At 44.7% G+C, this 24,702-nt stretch overlaps 1 protein-coding gene across 3 annotated transcripts; it reads left to right on the top strand.

Annotated features, from left to right (window-relative positions):
* Positions 1–10,334: 10,334 nt before the first annotated feature.
* SERPINA6 (serpin family A member 6) lies at positions 10,335–22,656 on the top strand. Of its 3 annotated transcripts, none has more exons than XM_047737722.1 (5): positions 10,335–10,433; positions 14,687–15,087; positions 17,816–18,086; positions 20,325–20,475; positions 21,820–22,656. In XM_047737722.1, exons 2-5 carry the CDS (start codon positions 14,706–14,708, stop codon positions 22,003–22,005), a joined length of 990 nt encoding a protein of 329 aa, XP_047593678.1. In that variant the 5' UTR covers positions 10,335–10,433; positions 14,687–14,705; the 3' UTR covers positions 22,006–22,656. The 3 variants fall into 3 exon arrangements, with proteins under 3 accessions (XP_047593678.1, XP_047593676.1, XP_047593675.1); XM_047737720.1 differs by having other exon boundaries at positions 14,687–15,318; positions 20,328–20,475; XM_047737719.1 differs by having other exon boundaries at positions 14,687–15,318.
* The last annotated feature ends 2,046 nt before the right edge of the window (positions 22,657–24,702 follow it).

Raw genomic sequence — 24,702 nt, 5'->3', positions numbered from 1 at the left:
TACCTCAATATTATCAAAGCCATCTATGAAAAACCCACCGCAAATATCATTCTCAATGGAGAAAAACTGAAAGCTTTTCCCCTAAGGTCAGGAACACGGGAGGGATGTCCGTTATCACCACTGCTATTCAACATAGTACTAGAAGTCCTAGCCTCAGCAATCAGACAACAAAAGGAAATTAAAGGCATCCAAATCGGCAAAGAAGAAGTCAAACTATCACTCTTCGCAGATGATATGATACTCTATGTGGAAAACCCAAAAGACTCCACTCCAAAACTGCTAGAACTTGTACAGGAATTCAGTAAAGTGTCAGGATATAAAATCAATGCACAGAAATCAGTTGCATTTCTCTACACCAACAAGACAGAAGAAAGAGAAATTAAGGAGTCCATCCCATTTACAATTGCACCCAAAACTATAAGATACCTAGGAATAAACCTAACCAAAGAGACTAAGAATCTATACACAGAAAACTATAAAGTACTCATGAAAGAAATTGAGGAAGACACAAAGAAATGGAAAAATGTTCCATGCTCCTGGATTGGAAGAATAAATATTGTGAAAATGTCTATGCTACCTAAAGCAATCTACACATTTAATGCAATTCCTATCAAAGTACCATCCATTTTTTTCAAAGAAATGGAACAAATAATCCTAAAATTCATATGGAACCAGAAAAGACCTCGAATAGCCAAAGGAATATTGAAAAAGAAAGCCAAAGTTGGTGGCATCACAATTCCGGACTTCAAGCTCTATTACAAAGCTGTCATCATCAAGACAGCATGGTACTGGCACAAAAACAGACACATAGACCAATGGAACAGAATAGAGAGCCCAGAAATAGACCCTCAACTCTATGGTCAACTCATCTTCGACAAAGCAGGAAAGAATGTCCAATGGAACAAAGACAGCCTCTTCAATAAATGGTGTTGGGAAAATTGGACAGCCACATGCAGAAAAATGAAATTGGATCATTTCCTTATACCACACACGAAAATAGACTCAAAATGGATGAAGGATCTCAATGTGAGAAAGGAATCCATCAAAATCCTTGAGGAGAACACAGGCAACAACCTCTTCGACGTCAGCCGCAGCAACATCTTCCTAGGAACATCCCCAAAGGCAAGGGAAGCAAGGGCAAAAATGAACTATTGGGATTTTATCAAGATCAAAAGCTTTTGCACAGCAAAGGAAACAGTGAACAAAACCAAAAGACAACTGACAGAATGGGAGAAGATATTTGCAAATGACATATCAGATAAAGGGCTAGTGTCCAAAATCTATAAAGAACTTAGCAAACTCAACACCCAAAGAACAAATAATCCAATCGAGAAATGGGCAGAGGACATGGACAGACATTTCTGCAAAGAAGACATCCAGATGGCCAACAGACACATGAAAAAGTGCTCCATATCACTCGGCATCAGGGAAATACAAATCAAAACCACCATGAGATATCACCTCACACCAGTCAGAATGGCTAAAATTAACAAATCAGGAAATGACAGATGCTGGCGAGGATGCGGGGAAAGGGGAACCCTCCTACAGTGTTGGTGGGAATGCAAGCTGGTGCAACCACTCTGGAAAACAGCATGGAGGTTCCTCAAAATGTTGAAAATAGAACTACCCTATGACCCAGTAATTGCACTGCTGGGTATTTACCCTAAAGATACAAACGTAGTGATCCGAAGGGGCATGTGCACCCAAATGTTTATAGCAGCAATGTCTACAATAGCCAAACTATGGAAAGAACCTAGATGTCCATCAACAGACGAATGGATAAAGAAGAGGTGGTATATATACACAATGGAATACTATGCAGCCATCAAAAGAAATGAAATCTTGCCATTTGCGACAACGTGGATGGAACTAGAGGGTATCATGCTTAGCGAAATAAGTCAATCGGAGAAAGACAACTATCATATGATCTCCCTGATATGAGGGAGAGGAGATGCAACATGGGGGGTTGAGGGGGTAGGAGAAGAATAAATGTAACAAGATGGGATTGGGAGGGAGACAAACCATAAGTGACTCTTAATCTCACAAAACAAACTGAGGGTTGATGGGGGGAGGGGGGTTGGGAGAGGGGGGTGGGGTTATGGATATTGGGGAGGGTATGTGCTATGGTGAGTGCTGTGAAGTGTGTAAACCTGGCGATTCACAGACCTGTACCCCTGGGGATAAAAATATATGTTTATAAAAAATAAAATTAAAAAAAAAAAGAACCACAGATCAAATGAAACAATGTAGAAGAAATAACAAACACAACACAAGTTAATGAAATAGAAAGCAACATAAAATAAGACAGATTAAGAAAATCCAAAATCATCTCTTTTGATATACAGTAACATTAACAATTACAATAACATTAACGGTTCTTTGGGTATACAATGGTTATTGGTGAGACTAATCAAGAAAAACAGAAAAGAAGCAAAATAACCAAGGTCAGAATTGAAAAACAGATCATTCCTGTGCATCAGGAACATGCTTAGAAACAGAGTATGAGTATGTTATAAAAACTGTATATACATAAATTTTCAAAGCTAGAGTAAATGGACAATTTTTTAAAGTCTTGCTTGAATAAATAGGAAGTCTGAATAGTTCTCTAACTGAAAGGAATTAAATCCATGTATAAAACATTTCTCACAAAGAAAACGCTAAGCCCAAATGATTTCTCCGGCAGATTCTGCCAAACATTTCAGGAAACAACATCGTCAAATTTACACACTTTTTGTCCAGATTTTAGAGAGACAGAGTACATTTCCCAAATCATTCAATGACGCTGGCATGACACTGAGAGCCAGAAGCAGACAGAACCGTAGTCGAGGGTCACCTCGCGACTGCTATGTGCGACACGTTGCATTGATCACCCACTCATCAACACGATAATAATTGTGGGCACAATTCTTTACCTCACTTAACGGACCAGAAAATTGAGGCCTGCAGGCAGTCAGGGAGTTGTCAGAGTCACATAATGAGTAATTGCTGGAGTGACACTGGGGACAGGTCGGACGAATTCCAAAGGCCCTGGCGGTTTCTCTTAATTGTTTCGATGCTAATCTCCTGCCTCCTCTGACCTCAGGGAAGGTGGGAGTTCAGGAAACTGAGTCTCTGAGAAGTAGGGTGACTGGTCCAAGGTCACAGAACAAGTTGGTGACAGAACAAGAGGCAGGCTGGGAATGTGCCCCAGGCCCCTGCAAGGGACCTGCAGAACCATCCCCTGCTCCTGCGACTTTTTCAAGCTACTGTCAAGTAGGCCACACGTGGACCTCTAGGGGGCGTTCCCAGCACCACGCCACACCAGGCCAACCTCCTGGGCCCAGCAATCTGTGGGATGGAGACTGGAGTGCTCACAAGCCCTGGTCTGCTGTGGGACCGTGCAGGGAAGGAACGCATGAAGCTGGAAGCAGCTGAACTCTGTGGTGAGGACTTGGGCGAAGGCACCTGGGTTCAAATTCTGACTCCTGCACGTGCTGGCGTGACTACAGGTGCGCCCTCCAACCTCTCCGCCCGTAGCCCGAGCTGGCAAATGGGAATATCACTAATCAGGAGTATTCCTACGCTTTGGAATACGTCAGACGCTGTTCTGTGCTCTCTCCATACTACTTCATGCATTCTTTACAACAGTCTAACCGATTTTAGAGACCAGGATCTCTGCCCCTCCGCTCAGGTAGAGCTTACGTAAGGTGCTGATATCACACCGCTAGGGTTTGGATTGAAACACAGGTCTGTGATCTTGCCGCTGTACTATCCTCTATAATAACACCTACCCTGTGGGTTCTGGTGAGGATCAAACAGATCCAGACACAGTACACACCAGAGCCAGCCCCCCAGCGAGAGCTGCGTAAAGGCTGGCTGCTGTCCTCGCTGGGCGCCAGACCCCATGCTTGGTGTTTTACACTCAGCGGTGAAATCAGAGCAGAGCAGGAATTGACAGGTAGAAAATCTAAAGGGAAATAAAAAGGAGCCAGCCGATGCAGAAGCTTACCAATGAATTAATGGCCACCCCTCTGGGCTGAATTCCTGCCTATCCAGGAGAAGGTGGCTCCAGAGAGGGTGAAAGTCCTGCTTGGTCCAGGAAAAGCCTGAAGGCTGAGCCTACAGGTGGAACAGGTGGGTCCTGCCATGGGGGCCAGCGGGGCTGTAAGACGGAGAGTCAGGCAGAGCCTCTGAGCTACCACAGTCAAAAGGCAGGCTCTGGGACCAGCCAGGGCATCTCAGGTTAGCCTGCAAAACCTGAGGTTTGGCCCATGTCACCACAACACTGGCCATCAGTGCAGGCTGACATCCTGCTTTGCCAACACAGCTCATGATTCCTTCGGTAAACAACCAGCGAGAGCTCAGCAAAGGCCAGCCAAGACTCCTGCCTAGTGATTCTGATCACCACAGGTCCCTGGGTTGACATGGCCTGTCCCACACCAGGCCGAGGTCCTGTTTACCTGGAGATGGGATTCCAGGAAGCACTGCCTTATCCACAAAGCTACAGAAGTTAGAAGGCCCTGAGCAATCCTGCCAGTTCCAGCCTTAGTGGTTGGCAGTGTTGGACAAGAGGAACCCAAGCTACACATCTGTGATGGGGTGATTTCAGTAGGGGGAGATGGTCGTTCTTAGAGGACCCCAGCCAGAAGCTCCTTCTAGGATTTGGGGTGAACCCTGGAAGACCAGCAGCTCTTTCCCAAATGAGACCCAGATGCATCAATGCTGAACCAAACCTCCTGGTAAGCAGGGAATGGGTCTCACTCACCCGAAGGCCACAAGCCAGGGTCTGGTGCACACAGACGAGCAGTTCAGGGAACACATGACTAGCAAATGGACATCTGACTCGAAAGTGCCTAAGAGAAATGTTCGTTTAGAAAATCGGTTTTCTTCATTAAGGGGCTCAGGTTTATGGTTAAAGACAACGTCTTCTTGTCAGTCACTAATAGTAGCCAGTCCTTGATAGGCACCAGTCACTAAGGAGATAAAATAACAATTTCAGCTCTGGCTCTCTTGATCGAGGTCTGACCATGCCCTCAGGGCTGTGCTAGGCTCACAGAGGCATCCAGCCTTCACCGCATATGATATATATGTACATGTATTTCCAGAATGCTTTCAGGGGTCCACTTTATATACCACGACACTTTACTCTTAAATACTTCCATGTCTATTTTCTAAGCATGAGGGGTACTATTTTTCAGTAAAACTCTCAACTTCAGGAAAGTCACCACTCCTATAAAACTTCTCCTCTAACATACTGTTCATATTCTAATCTTGTCGATCATCTCAGTAACATCCTTCGTAGCACGCATTCCCACAGTTAAGGAGGATGCATTAAGGAAACCATCAGGGATGACTTGCTGGTCTTTCTGGGGTCACCCCAAATGCGGGGAGAAGCTTCTTGATGAATCACTACTTCTGCCTCTGGAATCACACCGTTGCAGATGTTACGGCTCTCCGGTGTCCTCCAAGAGGTAACACATTTCGTCCTTCATGAGACAGACACTTTAACGAATGCAATCCTTCTTGTCACTAAATGGCACAGACATATGGGAAAAGATGAACTTGATGCCCACTTCACACCATACACGCAAATCAGATATAGATAGACTGCAGATCTAAATGTGAAAAATAAGGCGATCAAAGCTTCTAAAAAGAAAATATAGGAAGATAGGTTTCATGACATCAGGGGAGGCAAAGATCTCGAAACCAGACAGAAGCAGCACTGACCGCAGAATTAATAGGAGGATTGGGCTCCTCTGGAACGCTGCACTCTGTTCACCAAAAGATTCCGTACCGACAACAAAAAGTCAGGCACACACTTTGAGAAGCGTTTTCGCAATTTATTTACCTCTCTTCCCGGCACTCCTACCAATCAATAAGAAAAAGACAATCTGACAGAAACAGTCACTTCTCTTCCATCTTACTTAAATAAGGTACTTCTCAAAAAGATAATATCTTTAGCTTAAGAGGGAGAAACTTTATTATCTTTTTAACCCAGAAAGTTTAACAAAATGTTAAAAATGTTTAACATTTTTAGCAAAATGTTAAACACAAATGTTTAAGCTTATCTGGCACCTCCCACAGTTTACTCTAAGTAGTATGAATAAACCAGACCATATTTTCTCCAGTCCACCTTGAAATCTCATCAGCTACCAGCTCATTTGTGACATTTTCCACACTCATGTTACCGCAGGTGACAGTGTTGTGAAACTTTCTGCCTCTTCGTGGTAAAAGTCCTCTTCCTCCTTCCTATAGCCCAGTCCCCACTTTCCATTAACAACCTCTTCAAGGGTCACAGGTGTCAACTAACTGTCATTGTAAAGACCTTTCCAATTTGTCAGCTGACCCCAGGACTGTTGCCTCATTCCATCTCCATTATGCAGCACCCCACCCACTCCCAGGTACCTAAATCTGTTCTAGGTACTATGCCCTAATAATAAATTACCTAAAATTTTAATAGCTAGAAACAACCATTTATTATGCTCTTGTATTCTGAGAACGGGAATTCAGATGGGGCACGATGGGAGTGGCTTGTCTCTGCCCCAATGATGGCTAGGTCCTTCACTGAAGGTTTTTCAGTAAAGGGCAACCACCATAATACCAAAAACAGAACAAATATCTTTTGAACCAATAGGAGAAAATTCTGTCTTTTCAATGCAAATAAATAAAGGACACAAAAAGGAAAAAAAATAGATAGTAAATGGAATATATGAAATAAAATTGTATGTCAGTCCTAATACAATAATAATTAAAAATAAATGTAAAGAGGTTAATTTTGCCAATTAAAAGAGAATGTCATTTGGGCTAATAAAAATAAACTCAACTTGGGACACCTGGGTGGCTCAGTTGGTTAAGCAGCTGCCTTCGGCTCAGGTCATGATCCCAGCGTCCTGGGATCGAGTCCCACATCGGGCTCCTTGCTCGGCAGGGAGCCTGCTTCTCCCTCTGCCTCTGCCTGCCATTCTGTCTGCCTGTGCTTGCTCACTCTCTCTCTCCCTCTGTCTCTGACAAATAAATAAATAAAATCTTTAAATTCAACTAAATGTTGTAGACGTGAGACACTTTTAAAACAAGAAAGCATAATTTGGAAATGAGAGGATGGGATAGATCAGGCAAGTATGAACCAAAACAAAGTTAGGAAAATAATCTTCTCAAAGTAGAATTGAAGGCAAAATGTGTCACATGAAACAGAGATAAGAGTAAATTAGGCAATAGGGCAAGAGGATATAATGATCAAAATATACCTGCTTTAACAGCCTCAAAGTACATCAACCAAGAACCAAGAGATAAGTGGATGAACAATCAGGACTGGAGACTTTGACATTCCCCACTGAGAGACAGAAAGCTCAAGTGAATAGAGAATCAGCACAGATGCCAAACAAAAGAATAAGCTCAAGCAATTATACATACGCACATATGGACACACAGTTATGCATACCGAACAGACACTACCCACTGGTTTTTAAGAAAACATGGAACATTCATAAAGATAAAGCACATAGGATTGAAAAGCATCCTCAGTCAGTTCTACGCGTTCAATGTCATACACGGGCATCCTTGTTTTACTGTGTTTCACTCCATCCGGCTCCACAGGTACTGTCTTTTTTCAAATTAAATGTTTCTGGCAACCCTGCCTGCATCAAGTCCGTTGGCTCATTTTTCTGACAGCCATTTGCTCATTTCATGTCTCGGGGTCATGTTTTGGTAATTCTTGCTGTATTTCCAACTTGTTCATTACTATTACATTTGTTACGGTCATCTCTGATCAGTTATTATGATCTGCAGAAAGCTCAGAGGATGTTTGGCATTTTTTTTAGCAATAAAGTATTTTTGATTTAAGGTATATACATTTTTTTAGACATGATGCTGTCAGACACTTAGGAGATGGCTGTGTAGTGTAAACATGACTTTTATATACAGTGGGAAGCCAAAAATTTCATTGGAATTACCTTATTGTGAAATGCATTTTATTGTGGTGGTCTGGAGCCAAAGGAACAGTATCTGTTGGGTGTGCCTTGTAGATAACATTTGTTGACCAAAGTGAAATAAAAGTAAATAATATAAGGGGCGCCTGGGTGGCTCAGTCGTTAAGCATCTGCTTTTGGCTCAGGACATGATTTTGAGGTCCTGGGATCGAGCCTTGTCTTTGGCTCCCTACTCAGCGGGGAGTCTGTTTCTCCTTCTCCTTCTGCCTCTCCCCCTGCTTGTGCGTGCTCTCTCTCTCAAATAAATAAATAAATAAATAATCTTTTTTTTTTTTTAAGTAAATAGCAAAAGAGTATCCCAAGGTTCTAAATACACTAAATGACATATTACTGAAGACCCTGGGGTTAAAAATAAAACCATAAAGCGAACTAGAAACACATCAAAATATGACAATGAAAATAGTCAATATCAAAACTTTGGGGGGGCATCACACAGTCAGAAGTTAGATGAAGGCTTTTAACTTTAAATACATTTATATGGAGACTCAAAATGTTAAGAAGTAGGAAAGCTAGCTAAGCCTTTAACTCAAGAAAATAGAAAAAGAACAATATTTGAAAATGTAGGAATTTCAAAGGATGGTAAAAAATAAAAATAAAAGAAGAAATCAATTTTTTTAAAAGGTTTAAAAAACAGTAAGGATTAAGAAAACTAAAAACTAAAAACTGATCCTTTGAAAAGATTAATTAACTAGGCAGATTTCCCTAATAAGACTCATCGAGGGGAAAAGAAGGAGAGGAAATATGTAAATAAAATACAGAAAGAAAAAAATTACTGATATGACAAGATTGAAAAATAATAGATTCCTAGGTATAAATTCCAAAATTGCATTAATAAATTAAAAAAAAACTTTTTAAAAAAAGACCAATAAGTATTAATAAAACTGAAGTGCCCCCAGATTTCTAGAACCGGCCCTGGGTACAACTTTTCCTTTTTACTCCTAGAAACAGCTCCGCTCATCCCTGGAGGGAAGTAATAATGTTATCAACCAGCAGAGGGCACAAGACCCTGCCTAGGCTTAGCAGGCCATATTCTGTGTGCTGTGATCAAGCCAATGATGACTGATCATGCCCTGAGTCCTTTCAGGGACTGATATGAACAGGGAGAAAAAGTGAGTCTCTCTCTTTCTGATCACAAATAACCAGTTAGAAACAAACAACTTAGAGCTGCAATGGCCACCTTTGTCCTCACCATACAGGGTAAAGCATGAAAACTGAATAAAGAAGAGCTCAGAAAGAATTTTTTTTTAATTTTTTTAATTTACTTGACAGACAGAGATCACAAGTAGGCAGAGAGGCAGGCAGAGAGAGGGGGGAAAGCAGGCTCCCCGCTGAGTGGAGAGCCCGATTCGGGGCTTGATCCCAGGACTCTGGGATCATGAGCCAAGCTGAAGGCAGAGGCTTTAACCCACTGAGCCACCCAGGTGCCCCAAGAATTTTTTTTTAAAAAGAGACAGATATGATACCCAACTTGGAATCCCTGGATCCAGCCAAGCCTGAAGCCCTCCCCACTCTTCAGAACTCTCATTCATGAGATCCAATTTATATTCCTTTTTTTTTTTTTGCTTTAAAGAAATTTGTTATCTGTCACTTCCAACCAATAGAGAACTAATAAATAAAAATGCAGAGAATATGGAAGGAGCTAGACTTTTGAGTGGAATGTTCTTGGATATGAATCTCTTTTTTTTTTTAATATTTTCTTTATTTGTCAGAGAGAGAGGAGCAAGAGTGAGCGCAGGCAGAGGCAGAGGGAGAAGCAGGCTCCCCGCCAAGCAAGGAGCCCGATGCGGGACTCGATTCCAGGACGCTGGGATCATGATCCGAGCTGAAGGCAGCTGCTTAACCAACTGAGACACCCAGGCGTCCCTCTTGGATATGAATCTCAAGGGGAGCTTTACTTAAGCTCCATGGGCCTCAGTTTCCTTATCCAAACAAAAGCGAGAATAACAGCCTCTAATTCGTAATGTCTTTGGAAGATTACATGAGACAATCTGTGGGAAGCACTTGGCTGCTTTTCTTCCATGTCTCTTTCCTGCCAGACGGAGGTCCCGTTGAAAGCGGGACCTCATTAGATTCATCCCCTGTCCTAAGCTTAGCACTTGGTTCTTCACAGGAGTCTGCACCATTGGGCTAATTAAGGGCCAGCATTCACCTGGCAACCACAGGCGGTGATGCAACTCCAGCCTCTTTTTGATATTAAAAAGAAAACGTCAGAGAACTGAACGCAGAGGAAAGTTAACTTGCAGCATTGCTGTGTTTGCTCAAATATCCTGGAAAAAAACCCATTGGTTAATGTCCGGGGGGAGGGGACCACCGAATGGCAAAGGCCACTGGACCCCCTCTAACCATTAACCAGCAGGGAAGCTGGCAAACAAGATTTAGCCGTGGTGCCCCGCAGGCTTACTGTACACATACTAGGGCCCAGGACAGCCAGGTCCAGCCAGTGGTTGCAGCCTGAGCCCTCGGCAAACTGTGAGTAGCACCTGAACCGTGTCCATCCCTCCCGCTCCTGCCCAGCCGCCAGAATGAAGCCATGCGCACCTTGCTTGTTTAATTTTTGTAATGGACTTTGAGCATTAGGGCAGCCAGCAGTGATCTGAGGCCAGGTGTTTGAGCGGTGTTATGGGGAGGGTTTTGCAGTTGGTGGGTCACCCATGGGGGCTCGATTTGCCCCTGCCTCCAGCCTTGAAGGGGTTGACACTAAGCCAAGAGCCATTCCCATCTGTCATTCCACGGATGTCCCTAAGTCCAGCCAAGTAACACAAGGGAGTCTGACAGCTGGGCTGGACGGGCACAATGTAGCGCCCCTGCTGGGCAATCTTGTGGGAACTGAGCCCTTAACCCAGGGGGTCTGACATTATCTCCAGGAGGACAGTGTCAGAATTGAGTTACACTGTAGGACTGTAGATCCATTGTGGAATTGAGTGGCATTACCCCTCAGCTGGGGGCAAATTGATTGGTGTGTGGGAAACCCATATCTCTGGCGTCAGAGTAAAGCATGCAGTTATGTGTGAGGAAAGGAGAAACACAGGGAAGGTTTTCCTTATACAACCACCTTTTATTATCCATTCATCTACTGATGGACATTTGAAGTGTTTCCGGTTCTTTGGCTATTATGAACAACGCAATCGTGAACACTAGGTTGTACAAATATCTGTTCAAGTCCCTGTTTCCAATTCCTCAGAAGAAGAATCTCTGGATCACATGGTAATTCTATATTTAATTTTTTGAGGACCTGTCATACCCTTTATTTCCACCAGAAAGATACAGAGTTTCCAGCTCCTCCACATCCGGGCCAACACCTGTTTTATGTTTTGCTGTTTGTGGTTTGACTTGGTTTAGTTTTTGAAACAGCCATGCAAATGGGTATAAATTGTATCTCATTGAGGTTTTGATTTGTGTTTCCCTGAGGACTCTAATGTGAACATCTTTTCATGTGCCTGTTGGCCATCAGTATATCTTCTTTTGAAGAAATGCCTACTCAACAACTTTGCCCATTCTTTGCATTAGATATTTTTAAAATTTTTTAACTTGAGTTTTATGTAATCTGGATATTAACCCTTTATCAGATATGGGATTTTCAAATATTACCTCTCATTTTGTGGGTCGCCTCTCAACTCTATTGATAGTGTCCTTGGGTGATCAAAAGTTTTTGATTTTAGAAAATCCAATGTGTCTAATTTTCCTTTTGTTGTTTGTGCCTTTATTTTTTTTTAAGATTTTATTTATTTATTTGACAGAGATTACAAGTAGGCAGAGAGTCAGGCAGAGAAAGAGAGGAAGAAGCAGGCTCCCTGCTGAGCAGAGAGCCGGATGTGGGGCTCCATCCCAGAACTCTGGGATCACGACCAGAGCCGAAGGCAGAGGCTTTAACCCACTGAGCCACCCAGGCGCCCCTTGTTTGTGCCTTTAATGTCATGTCCAAGAAATCGTTCTTTTTTTTATTTTATTGTAAATAGCATAATTGTTAATTTCCTTTTCAGTTCGTTCATTGTTAGTATGAGAACTGATGTGTGGTGTGTATGTGTGTGTGTGTGTGTGTGTGTGTGTGTGTGTGTGTGTTCTGGTTTTGTAGCCTGCTGCTTTGTTGAATTCATTTCTTAGTTCCAGCAGGGTTTTTATGGAATCTTCAAGGTTTTCTACATGTGGCTATGATGTTGATCAGGTTGCCTATGGGCGGAGATCATTTTACTCCTTCCTTTCAAACATGGATATCTTTTATTTCTTTTTCTTGCCTAATTTCTCTGGCTAGGACTTCCAGTCCTGTGTTAAACAGAAGAGGCAAAAGTAAGCATCCTTCCTTGCTCTGGGAATCTTAGATAAAAAGCTTTCAATCTTTCACCATGAGCTGTGGCTTTTTACAATTTTTTTTTATATTGAAGTAGTTTCCCTTTAGCCTTAGTTTGTTGAGTGTTTTTATCTTGAAAGGATGTGTTGAATTATGCCAAATGCTTTTTCTGCATCAAGTGAGATGATCATAGTCTTTTTTTTTCTTCATTCTGTTATAGCATGTTAGTTGAGTTTTGTATGTAGAACCATCCTTGCATTCTAGAAATAAACCCCACTTGGCCATGCTGTATGTTGCTGAATTCTATTTGCTAGTTTTTTGTTGAGGATTTTTGCATCAGTGTTCATGGGCATTATTCATCTGTACTTTTCTGTCCTTACAGCATCTTTATCTGGCTTTGGTATCAGGGCAATGAACGAGTTAGGAAATGTTCCCTCCACTCTGGTTTTTTTGGAAGGAGGATTCATGTGATTTCTTTAATGTTTGGTAGCATTCAGTGGTTAAGCCATTTGGTCCAGGGCTTTCTTTTTTGGGTTTTCAATTCTGATTCAATTTTCTTACTACATACAGGTCTATTCAGATTTTCCATTTCTTGTGATCCAGTCTTGGTAAGTTTTGCATTTCCAGAATTTATTTCATTTTATCTAGGCTATCCAGTTGGTTGGTGTTTATTTTTTTTTGTAATATTTTCTTATAATTCTTTTTAAAATTTATTTATTTTTATTTTAGAGAGAGAGGGGGTAGAGGGGTGACAGAGAGAAAGAATCTCAAGCACACTCCCCACTGAGCATGGAGCCTGATGCAGGGCTCAATCCCAGGGCGCTGAGATCAAAACCTGAACCAAAATCAAGAGTCAGACACTTAACTAACTGAGCCACCCAGCAGCCTCTCTTATAATTATTTTTGTTTCTGTAAGAATTGGCAGTAAAGTCCCCATTTTCATTTCTGATTTTAGTAATTTGAGACTTCTCTTTTTTTCTTACTCAGTTAGCTAAAGGTTTGTCAATTTTGTTCACCTTTTTGAAGACCATATTATATTAATTCTATATCATCATAGTATATTATACTATATCAATTAGATATATTATATCCTGGTTTCATCGATTTTCTCTAGTTTTCCTATTCTCTATTTTACATATCTGTGCTCTAATCTTTATTGTTTCCTTCCTTCTCCTACCCCACTCTCTTTTGGTAACTATTTATTTGTATTATCTTTTTCCATCCTTCCACTTTCATAATGATGTCTTTGGATCTAAAATGTGTCTCTTGTAGTCAGTGCATAGTTGGATCATTTTTTAAATCCATCTGCCAATCTCTGTCTTTCGGTTGGGGAATTTTATCCATTTATATTTAGAGTAATTGCTAATAAAGAAGGACTTCTGCCATTTCCTATTTGTTTTCTAAATGCCTTATGGATTTTTTTTGTCCCTCGTTTCCTTCATTACTATCTTCTTTTATGTTTAATTGATTTTTTTGTAGTGAAACATTTTAATTCCCTTCTCATGTCCTTTTGTGCATACTCTGTTGCTATTTTCTTCCTGGTTCCCATGGAAATTATATTTAACATCCTAAAGTTATAACACTCTCATTTGAATTTACGCCAGCTTCACTTTCATAGCATACAAAAGCCCCACACCTATGTAGCTCGATCCCCATATTCTTTCAGTTATTTAAGTCACAAATTACATCTTTATTCATTGTGTATCCAAAAAACATAGACTAATAATTGCTTTTCATAGATTAGTCTTTTAAATCATATCAAAAATAAAAAGTGAAGTTACCAAGCAAGATTACAATAATATGAGTTTTTCTAATTGCTCATATATTTACCTTTACCAGAGATTTTTATTTCTTCCTATAGATTATATTTACTCTCTAGTGTCCTTTCATTTTAGCCAGAAGGACTCCCATTAGCATCTCTTGCAGGAGAGGCCTAGTGGTAATAAACTCCTTCAGCTTTTGCTTATCTGGGAATGTCTAGATTTCTCTCTCATTTTTGAAGGATGGTTTTGCCAGATCCAGGATTCTTGGTTGAGAGTTTTTTCCTTTCAGTTCTTTGAATATATCAATTGGTAGGATATTTCACCCCTCTGGGCTTCCATTTCTACCTACCTCAAATCATAATAATAATAGCTATTTTATTAGTTTGTTAGTGAGGGTTAGTTGAGAAAATATAAGTAAAACACATAGGTCAGTGTTGGGTATCTTGATACCTGGTGTTGGGTAGGTACTTGAAAAATCATAGCAGGCATCATCATACTTTCAGGTGAGGAATTTGAGTCCCAGAGTCCTGAGCTGTCCCAGGTCACACAGCCAATGTGGAGAAAGGAAGTGAGGCTTGAGTAGGGTGTTTCACAGGGTCTTCTGCCCACCATTTCACCATGCCTCACTGCCTTGGAGACCCTACATTATCTAATGAGAATTCCTGATTTTGCAGGGCCTGACCATCTTGGACAATGCTGCTTTCCCTGTGCACCTATTTCCTCTGGCTGTCCACCAGTGACCTCTGGACCGTCCAGGCTAAGGACCCAGATACTGATGTGAGCAAGAGGAGCCCTCACCGGGACTTGGCTCCAAACAATGTTGACTTTGCCTTTATCCTATATAGGCATCTTGTGGCTTCAGCTCCTGGAAAGAATGTCTTCATCTCCCCTGTGAGCATCTCCATGGCCTTAGCTATGCTGTCTCTGGGATCCTGTGGCCACACACGGGTCCAACTCCTCCAAGGCCTGGGCTTCAACCTCACCAATATATCTGAAGCTGAGATTCACCAGGGCTTTAAGCACCTCCACCACCTCTTCGAGAAGGAGTCAGACACCATGTTGGAAATGGTTATGGGTAATGCTTTGTTCCTTGACCGCAGCCTGGAACTTCTGGAGTCATTCTCAGCAGACACCAAGCACTACTATGAGTTGGAGGCTTTGGCTACAGATTTCAAGGATGGGGCTGGAGCCAGCAGACAAATCAATGAGTATATCAAAAATAAGACACAAGGGAAAATTGTGGACTTGATATCAAAGCTGGATAGTTCAGCCATGCTCATCCTGGTCAACTACATTTTCTTCAAAGGTACCCCCCTACTCACCCCATTGCCAAGAATAGTAAGAGCCATCAAAACCCAGGCTGCATTCTTGGACAAGGCCTTTGATCTTACAAAGCACACTTTCAACTGTAAATCTCCATCCTCACCATAATCCTATTAGGAAAGTAGAATATCTCATCTTATAAGCAATCAAAATGACACCCAAAAGAATTGAGCAACTTGCCCAAGCTCTTACAGGTTTTTTTGAGGCCAAACATGTAATCATGAACAGACTGGCTGACTCATGGTCAAAAAATATTGGCTGAGTGCTGGCTGTGCATCAGGCACTGGGCCAAGAGCTGGAAACACAGCCTATGACCAGACAGACATAGCCTCTGCCCCCCAGGAACTCCCCCCAGATGGACCCTATATCACACACTTCCCCAGCACTCACAGCCAGCTCTGACCAAGTCCCATCTTAGCCAAACTTCAACTTGTCCTCATCAATTTGAAGCAGGGTTTTCCAAAGTTCTTGTGTGTAAAAATCACCATGGCAACTTGTTAAAATTATAGATTCCAGAGACCATGCCAGACCCACTGAAGCAAAGTTTCTGCAAGAAAGTCCTAGAATTTGTGTTTTTAACAAGGCCCACCCCCAATCATTTTTATGAACACACAATTTGGGGATACATTGTCCTTGAGAAGAAAATCTCTGCTCCTTAGTTGATAGCACTGGTTCTCAACCCTGGGTGATCTTCAACCCCCTTCAGGGACGCTTGACCACGTCTAGAGATATTTTGGGTTGTCACAGTTGAGGGTGGGGTGGGGTGGGGTGTGTTCCTGGCATCTAGCAAGTAGAGGCCAGGGAGTGCTGCAAAACAGGACAACTCCCACAATAATATCTGCTCCAGAATGGCCATTGTCCCAAGGCTGAGAAACCCTGGCCTAAAGTCATCTAGTTCTCTGTCCTTTCCAGTCTCATATCTGGAGTGATATCCTCGTATCAGGAATCTTCTTTGCTCTCTCCAATTTGCCCCCATAAATTCTTAAGTTTCCCTACCACAAGGCCTTCTGGCTTGAGAATTTTCAAGAAGAACCTCTTAAAGTAGAGGTTAGACCCCATTCTGTATTTTGTTTTGTGCCCAACTGGATATGCTACATTTTCTTCTAGAAAAGATATACTCAGGAAAAAACAATAGCAAACGTTTAAGGATGAAAAACCTAACACTGAAAAATACTCACCTTTTTTTTTTTTTTTTTTTTTCTGTGAGTTGGACAAGTTAGTCACAAAACACCACCACCTTCGGCCCAGACAGCCAGACTGTGACATCACACTCAGTCATGGTGTGGAACAGGCACAGCCTCAGGGTCTCCAACTCCACATCCACAGCCCTTTCCCTCCATCCTCCCATCTCTCCCTACTGCCTCCCTTAGCAGCCCCTACAGGGAGGGTTGAGGCTGGGTCAGAACAAGAGTTCTGGCCTTGGGGTCCACAGACCCTGCAGGCAGTGGGATGGAGAAGGGTCTGCCTGGAGCTCAGCACTGGCCACCCTCAGGCAGCCTCAGCTGGGAAACAGAGACCTCATAAGGACTCCCAGGGACAGCCAAGACACCTGGGACCCCCAGGGGGTCCTCCAGACCTGGGGAGTTAACTTAGAGCATTGGAGGCCCTGGTGAGGTCCACCCATGTCTTTAAACATCCAGAATTCTGTCATCTGTGAGAAAACTCATAGTTGCTTAGAATAAGCCCAGAAGGGCCAAAGAGGCTCTGCAAACGGGCCTCACAATCAGGCAGGCTTTGGCTCTAAGGAACAATCGACCTTCCATGAAAGATGACCAGTAATGAAAGCCTGGTCTGTGAAAGTAGTGAGTTCCCCATCACCAGGAAGACAAAGAGGCTGTGTGATGTCATTGTGGAGCATGGGGGAAGGATTCAAGTCCAACTGTGGGTTGGAGCGTGGGAGCTTGAAGGCATCGTCTCATCCTGACTTTGCCTTGGGGCCACATAGAAGGTAAGGAGCCTCCCTCAAGGCAGTGGACACAATCTGCTGGGCAGCCAGGCTGCCTGATGGGCTTCTGTGGCCAGACGTCAAGCGTGGGCATGGAATGGGTGGTCCGTTTCTCCAAACCTCTCCCACCCCGACCTTGAATTTGCAGCCCAAGTTCCATCTGGCACCATTTCCAGAACCCTCCTGTCTAGGATCCACCCTAGGCTCGGGGGCGGGGGGGGGGAGGGCAGCCAGGCAAAGTCTGGCTTACTAAATTCTACCCCCAATTCCAAGGGTATTCTCGTTTGTCTCCCTCCTTCCATTTTTTAGAGGCTCAGAAACAGAGTTAATAATCCTCAACCCAGCTCAAGAAGTAGAGGACAGAATAGGCTTTAAATTTCTGGGCATTTCACAACTTACCAGAAAATTCTAGCCACTCTGGCGGGGACCTTCCAGGGAGCGGCTGCCATGACACCTGCTTAGTGTTCTGTGGCCACCCAAACTGTGTTTTCCTCCGGTTCTCACAGACCTGTCTCCTTTCTCCCTTCCTTCCCAGGCACATGGGAACGGCCCTTCAACCTGGAGAGCACCAGGGAGGAAAACTTCTACGTGAACAAGACCACCGTGGTGAGAGTGCCCATGATGGTCCAGTCGGGCCCCATCAAGTACTTTCAAGACCCAGTGCTCCCCTGTCAGCTGGTCCAACTGGAGTACATGGGCAATGAGACTGTCTTCTTTGTCCTCCCAGAAGAGGGAAAGATGGACACAGTCATCACCGCGCTGAGCAGGGGCACCATTCAGAGGTGGTCTGAGTCCCTGACCACGGGGTAAGCCCTTATCCTTCTCCCCCAGAAAGTGGGCATTTGGATCTGGAGTGAATCAGGAAGGTTTCCAGAGCAGGTGCCCTTCCTTTCCTTTCCTTTCCTTTCCTTTCCTTTCCTTTCCTTTCCTTTCCTTTCCTTTCCTTCCTTCCTTCCTACACAAATGGAACCGCCTGCTGTATACCATGTGCTAGGCTAACCAGAAAGGATAGAAGGTGAATATGACTTCAAAGACATGCAATCTAGAGCAGAGGAAAGGCTTCTGGTAGAAGCCATAGTGCACAATGACATCGGTTTTTTCATAGCAGGAGAGGAAAGGAGATAGGTGTGAAGCTGGGGGAAGGTGGAAATGCCTGGCTGCCCCAGGGGACGGGGGAAGGAGCTGCAGAACAGTCACTTTCCATTCAGACTGTGTGTTAAGCCTGAGTGGGAGTGGAAGGCGTTCCAAGAGCGTGCATGGAGGAAGGATGGGCACAAGCCAAATCCAGGGGGCCATGCCCAGGGCACCCGCAGAGTCAGACAGCAGCTGCAAAGAAGGAGACAAATTCTACTCGAATGAAATATGTAAATCAAGAGCTCTGAAGGCAGAAAATCTGGAAAGAAGCCCTCTACTTTAATATATACGTAGGTTTTTGTGTTTTGTGGTTTTGAGTTATTTTTATTTTGAGTTGTAGCCTCAGAGCACTGCTCAATCCTGGACCTTCTGGAAAGGTTAGTCCAGTTCCTCGAGTAGACGTGGAAGTGCCTGGGAGTTTGACCTCCTGTGGGGAAGAGCTGCGGAGGCTGCTCCGTGTTTCCAAGAAATCCCTTATAGCGACGTGGGGAGACCCAGAAGTGTTCTCAGAGTCCTGGACCCATTGCACCTGACCTTGAGCATGGGGTTGGGGATGAGGTGGGTAGGCGTGCATGTGAGCCTGTGTTTGGGTGACCTGAGGGGTCCCGTGGCTGGCTTCTCACCATTTCACTTGCCCCCACGCCTTCCAAGGGAGCCAGTAGTTCAGGAACCCTGTCGCCAGCTGGTGATTACACACCCGGGTTCACACCAATTTTGGCTCCTAGTCTGTGGAAAATGAGAAGGATGATCTTTCTTTTTACACCAAAAATAATCTCTTCACCAAAACACTTTAGCTTAAAACATATCAATAACACATGCCATTTTCTTCTAGATTTTTTTAAAAATAAACCTCCAAGGCAGACTCTTGCACATTTAAGCGACATATGTGATCGGGCACGAATTCTCTACTCCATCCCAGTGATGCCCCCTTAGCCCTAGAAGGCAGACATTATGGTTCCTCACCTCTAGACTTGTGTTACTCAACCCTTCTCCCACCTCACCCCTCCTGGGATCACCTACCCCCCCTCACTGGAGTGCCGCCCCTCAGGGTCGGGCTGCTGCCTACCGTCTGTGGAAGCCTCCTTGCCCCACGCAGAGCTTGTGGGCACCCTTTCTTCCTTTCTCCTCCCTCCCCCCCTACCCCCTTCTCCCTCCTTCCTTCTTCCTTCTCCCTCCTCCCTTCTTCCCTCTCCCTCCTCCCATGAGGCAAGGACACTTTGAAGCAACCAGTCATGGCCTCTCCACAATTCTGCTGCTTCCCAGTGGCGTGACTTTGAGCTTCTCGTGAGTTCAATTCTCTCCATGTGGACGTAGAAGATGTTGGCCCTCCTAAGGTTGCGGGCGCATGCGTGCATTAGACATCCTACAGAAGCTAAAGGACATCCACCAGGAGTCTGGTATAGGCCAGTCTCCCTGACTGCCAGTTGTCCTGCCCTGTCCAGAGCCCTTGTTGTCTGGTGCTGCCTTGCTGTGTCCGTGAGGACAAGCACAGAGAGAGACAGGACTTGGCTAAAGCCACACAGCGCTAGTGGCAGGGCTGAGGCCAGGATGCTGCTCCCAGCTGGGTGCTCCCTCCACTCCTCTACTTCTGCCCAGAGGTGCTTGGGGGACCACAGGGACTTGCTCAGGGACCCTCTTCTTCAGTGTCCAGTGACATAGCTATACCACAGGTGGAATCAGCTCAGAGAATGAGGTGAGAAGAAAAGATTGAGCTGTCCAGAGGCCCCGAGAGGAAGCTGCCTGTGTAATGGCGGGAGAAGCAAATCCTACGTCTTGATCTGTCCCTTCCCCTTTTCTGCAAGGATCAGGTCTGGCTGGGAGACAGGGTCTGGAGGGACCACAGGGGAAACAGAAGTCAGCTGGCCTGGCCCAGTCACAGGAAAGTCTAACCCCATCTGCTTACCCCCAAGCAGCCAGGTAAACCTGTTCATCCCAAAGGTGACCATCTCCGGAGCCTACGACCTCAGGACCATCCTGGGGGCCATGGGCATTTCAGACTTCCTCAGCAAGGAGGCAGATTTCTCCGGCATCGCCCGAGAGCCCCAGCTGACATTGTCAGAGGCAAGTGTCCCTAAAGTCCATCTTTTTTTCCCCACAAATTCACAGTACAAATAATAATAAGGAACACGGGGCCCCCCATGAGTAAGTCTCTAAGCCCCAGGTTGTCTGCTCCACACCCCTGCTCTTAAAATAGGGTAAATGGAGGCTCAGCGGGAAAATGTGACATCCCCAAGGTGACACGGGAACTAGTGACAAGGATCCCCTCCACACCAAAAAGGAACCAGGGAAATGGGAAATGTCTGAATGCGATCCCATCAGACAGTCTACCCACCACATTCTTTCCCTTCGTTCTTCAGCTTTATGCCTTGTGGGTCCCTCAGTCTTTCAGGAAACATTTACTGGACGCCCACTCCGTGCCCTGAACTGCTGGGCACCGGGTATGCCTCCCATTACTGAGACATGGTCCAGCCCTCACAGGATCTCACGGTCGTGTGGGTGGCCAAACAGGGGAGGGGACAGGACACAGCTGAGCAGGCAGCCGCCTCTCGGTCCAGCACTCAGACTTGGGCCGTGGTGGTGCCCAGCACAGAGTCTGCGCTCCGTGAAATGCCTGGTGTGCGAAGGATTGAGTCAAGCAGCCCCGTGTAAGTGGAGCCCCTCCTTATAAAGGAGGAGCCTCTGGCTTGGGAAAGGTAGTTCACTCACCAGGGCCATGGAGCTGGTGAATGTCAACCTGACGTTTGGCCTGGGGTCCATTTGACTCAAAACCTCATTTCCCAAGACACACCCGCTCGGCTTCTTCCTGCACCTGTTGGCGGAGCTTTTCAGAGCCTCAGGCTCCTCGCTGTCCGGTCAGGCAGAGCCCCTGCCCCCAGAGGATGTTAATAACGAGCCAGTTCTGAATTGTTGAATGTGTTTGATACAAGTATACGAGTGTTTTGCTGATTTCAGAATTCCTCCTAATTCTGAGCACAGCAAGAGACCATTCAACAGCCCCTTTCCATCGTGAGTAGGCAGAAGCATTTCGCAGAGATGGGCCCCTAGGGTTTGGCTAGCAAGGTGCAAAGGAAGTGAGGTCGGCCTCGCCCAGGACCCAGTAAGGAGCGCCTGAGGGGGACACTGAAGTCCAGTGAGTCCCGAGAACCCCCCAATCTCCCTGTGGTGGGCCCCATCTGCCCACTTTCTAGGGAAGAAGTCTTGGTGTGAGCTGAGTTCCGGAGGTGGACACACCTTGGCACTCATCCTGGGGCTGCCACTGAGATGAGGAGCCAGCAAGTGACCCTCTCTGAGCCTCAGCTTTGCCGCCCATCAAACCAAGGGTGGGAGGGATGGAAGTGATGAGGCATGGCAAGCTCCCGAGCTGCAGCAGGTGCTCAACGCCCACCTTCGCCCCGTCTCCAACAGGTGGTTCATAAGGCTGTGCTGCAACTCGATGAAAAGGGCTTGGAAACCGCCGACTCCCCCAGGGTCATGCTGCGCACGGTGCCCGAGCCTCTCACCTTCCGCTTCAACCGCCCGTTCATTGTCATGATCTTCAACCACTTCACGTGGAGCAGCCTCTTCCTGGGCAAGGTTGTGAATCCAACCTAAGGGTGCCCCCCACCCCCCGGGAGCCACAGCCCCGGCTGACCCTGCGTACCAGAGAGCACAGAAACGACTGGGGGGGGGGGAGGTTCCCCCTTGTCTTCTCCAGGTTCTTCTGTCCAAATAAATCACCATCACTGTCAAGGCCAGCAGGTGTGGTTGAAGGGATGAAATGGGACAGGTGACACGCTCAGAATGGCAGCGTGCCACCTTGAGCCCTTGACCATCATGTTGTGGTTACAGGGCATGTGGAAGCCGGGGAAGAGTATATGGAAGAGTATATGGAAACACTATGGTTTTTGTAAATTTTTGTTAGTTTGAAATTATTTCTAGAAAAGGAGGAATCATGCAAGCCCAAACACGACAGAATGACATATTTGAAGTGCTAGGGGGAATGTGGTGACAGCTTCAAAAAAGGAAAAAGGAAGAAACAAAACAATCCTTCAAAAATGAAGGCAAAATGAAGGTTCTTCTCCAGACAAACAAAAGCTGAGAAAGTTCGTCACCTTCCCTAAAGACAATTTTTAAGGCTGGAACGAGATGATTCTAAGGGAAAATTTGGACCTACGCAAAAGAATGAAGAGTGCGGGAAAGGGTATATATGCGAACAAAGAGAAGACGTTGTTTAAAAAAATCTTAAAAATATAATTAACTGTCTAAAGCAAAACTACTGATGGGTTTGTTGCTTCAAGCTCAAGGGCTTCCTTTATCCCTGCGCCGTAAGAACTCGGTGGGGACATGAGGTTAACTTTGTCAGTAGAGGGCGCTAGAGAAACATTGCCAGAGGAAGAGGCTTACCCTCCTCCTTTGGGGCAAAAAGCATTAACTGAGATAAAGAATTGGATGGATAGATGGATGGATGGAGGGATAGATAGATAGATAGGTAGATAGATCATTGTATATGGAATGTATAAACAGACCTGAATCCTAAAAGCATCATCTTGCTTAATAAGAAAACACTAAATGCATTCCCACTAAGGTCAAGACTAAGACAAAGCTGCATTATATTCCACACCATTTCCCATTGTCCTGTGAGTATTAGGCCATGAAGTTAAACAAGAGAAAGCAGAGGGGTGGAATAGGAAAAAAATGAAATACAACACTCCTTGCAGACGGCCTATAATCCACCTGCAGAACCCTAGCAAATTAGTGATAAAACAAATTCATGTGACAAATATATATATTTGTATATATGAGCCTTCATATATACAAATCATGACCAGTTAAATAATAGAGGAGAAAACCCAGTAGCAACCCCCTTCCCCCAAAAATATACTTAGAAATAAACAAGAAATATGCAAAATCTACATTGAGAAAATTATGACAGGACTCCTTAAAGATGTAAAATTAGACTTGAACAAATGGAAAGATACACCTTCTTACATAAGATGCCTCAGCATCACTGGGCTATCTGTCTTCTCTGGCTTCATTTAACAATTTGATGGTATTCCAATAAAAATACTAGCAAATATTTTTTTCCTCTGGAGACAGACAAGATGATCCTGAAGTCCATATAGAAAGATAAAGATAAAGAGCCAGGAAAACACTGACAAGGAAAAGGTGGGTGGGGGGTGGGGAGGAGAGGGGACCAGCCTGAGTAGATATTAAAGCAAACCACACAGATCCTCTAATTAATTCTGTGGCACTGGAACACAAATCCACGGGAGGTCCAGTGACACAGGTTCAGGAGACTGGAAATAGACACCAGTACACATGGAAATTTAATATTCAAAAAAGAAAGACTTTTAAATAAATGGTATTGGGACAACTCGATAGTCATTGGGGAGGGGGAGATACAGAAGACCGGTTCTTCATACCATACATAAGAATAAACTAAGAATCAGAGATTTATGTGAGAAAAAATAAAAAGAAGCTATAGGAGTACAAGAAGAGGGGTGCCTGGGTGGCTCAGTCATTAAGCATCTGCCTTTGGCTCCAGTCATGATCCCAGGGTCCTGGGATCCAAGCCTGCATTAGGCTCCCTGCTCTGCGGGAGGCCTGCTTCTCCCTCTCCTACTCTCCCTGCCTGTGTTCCCTCTCTCACTGTCTCTCTCTCTCTGTCAAATAAATTTTTTTTTAAAAGAGGAGTGCAAGACGAAAGCACCAGTTAATTCCTCTACAATGTAGGCGTAGAAGATTTTCTGCCCATGACTCATAGTCCAGATGAAATTAAAGATTTGCTAGTTTGACTACATAAGAAGTATTTTTTTTTATTGTCTGCTCAAAAACTCATAGGCAAAGTCAACAGAAATGAAAACTGGAGAAAATATATTTGCAAAAGGTCCGTCACTGACAAAGAGCAGCTCTTTCTCATCTGTGCTGCCGGAATACATGAAAACACATTCAACTTCATTTCTAATTTTAAAAAATGCAAATTAAAACCTCGCAGCAGTGCCATTCCCTGCCTGTCGGATCGGCCAAGCTGCGAGAGCTTCCCAGCGCACTGTGCTGACGGTGGGGAGACCACGGGCCACGCAGCGCCCTCTGTGCTGGAGGACATTGGCGATACATAACTTACTTGCTTCCTACAACTGATGCATACACGGGGTGGTTTCAGAACAGAAATAAATTCTTTTCACAGTTTCGGAGGGCCGGAGTGGGAGCGTAAGGTGTCAGCAGGGTTTTCTCCACAGGAAGCTGCCACACAGTCCATCCCGGGCCTGTCTCCTAGCTCTGGGGGCTGCTGGTGGTCCCTGGCGTCCC

The sequence above is a fragment of the Lutra lutra genome, chromosome 7 (genome assembly GCF_902655055.1).
Source record: "Lutra lutra chromosome 7, mLutLut1.2, whole genome shotgun sequence".
NCBI lineage: Eukaryota > Metazoa > Chordata > Mammalia > Carnivora > Mustelidae > Lutra > Lutra lutra.
This window is presented reverse-complemented; position numbering and strand designations above follow the sequence as displayed.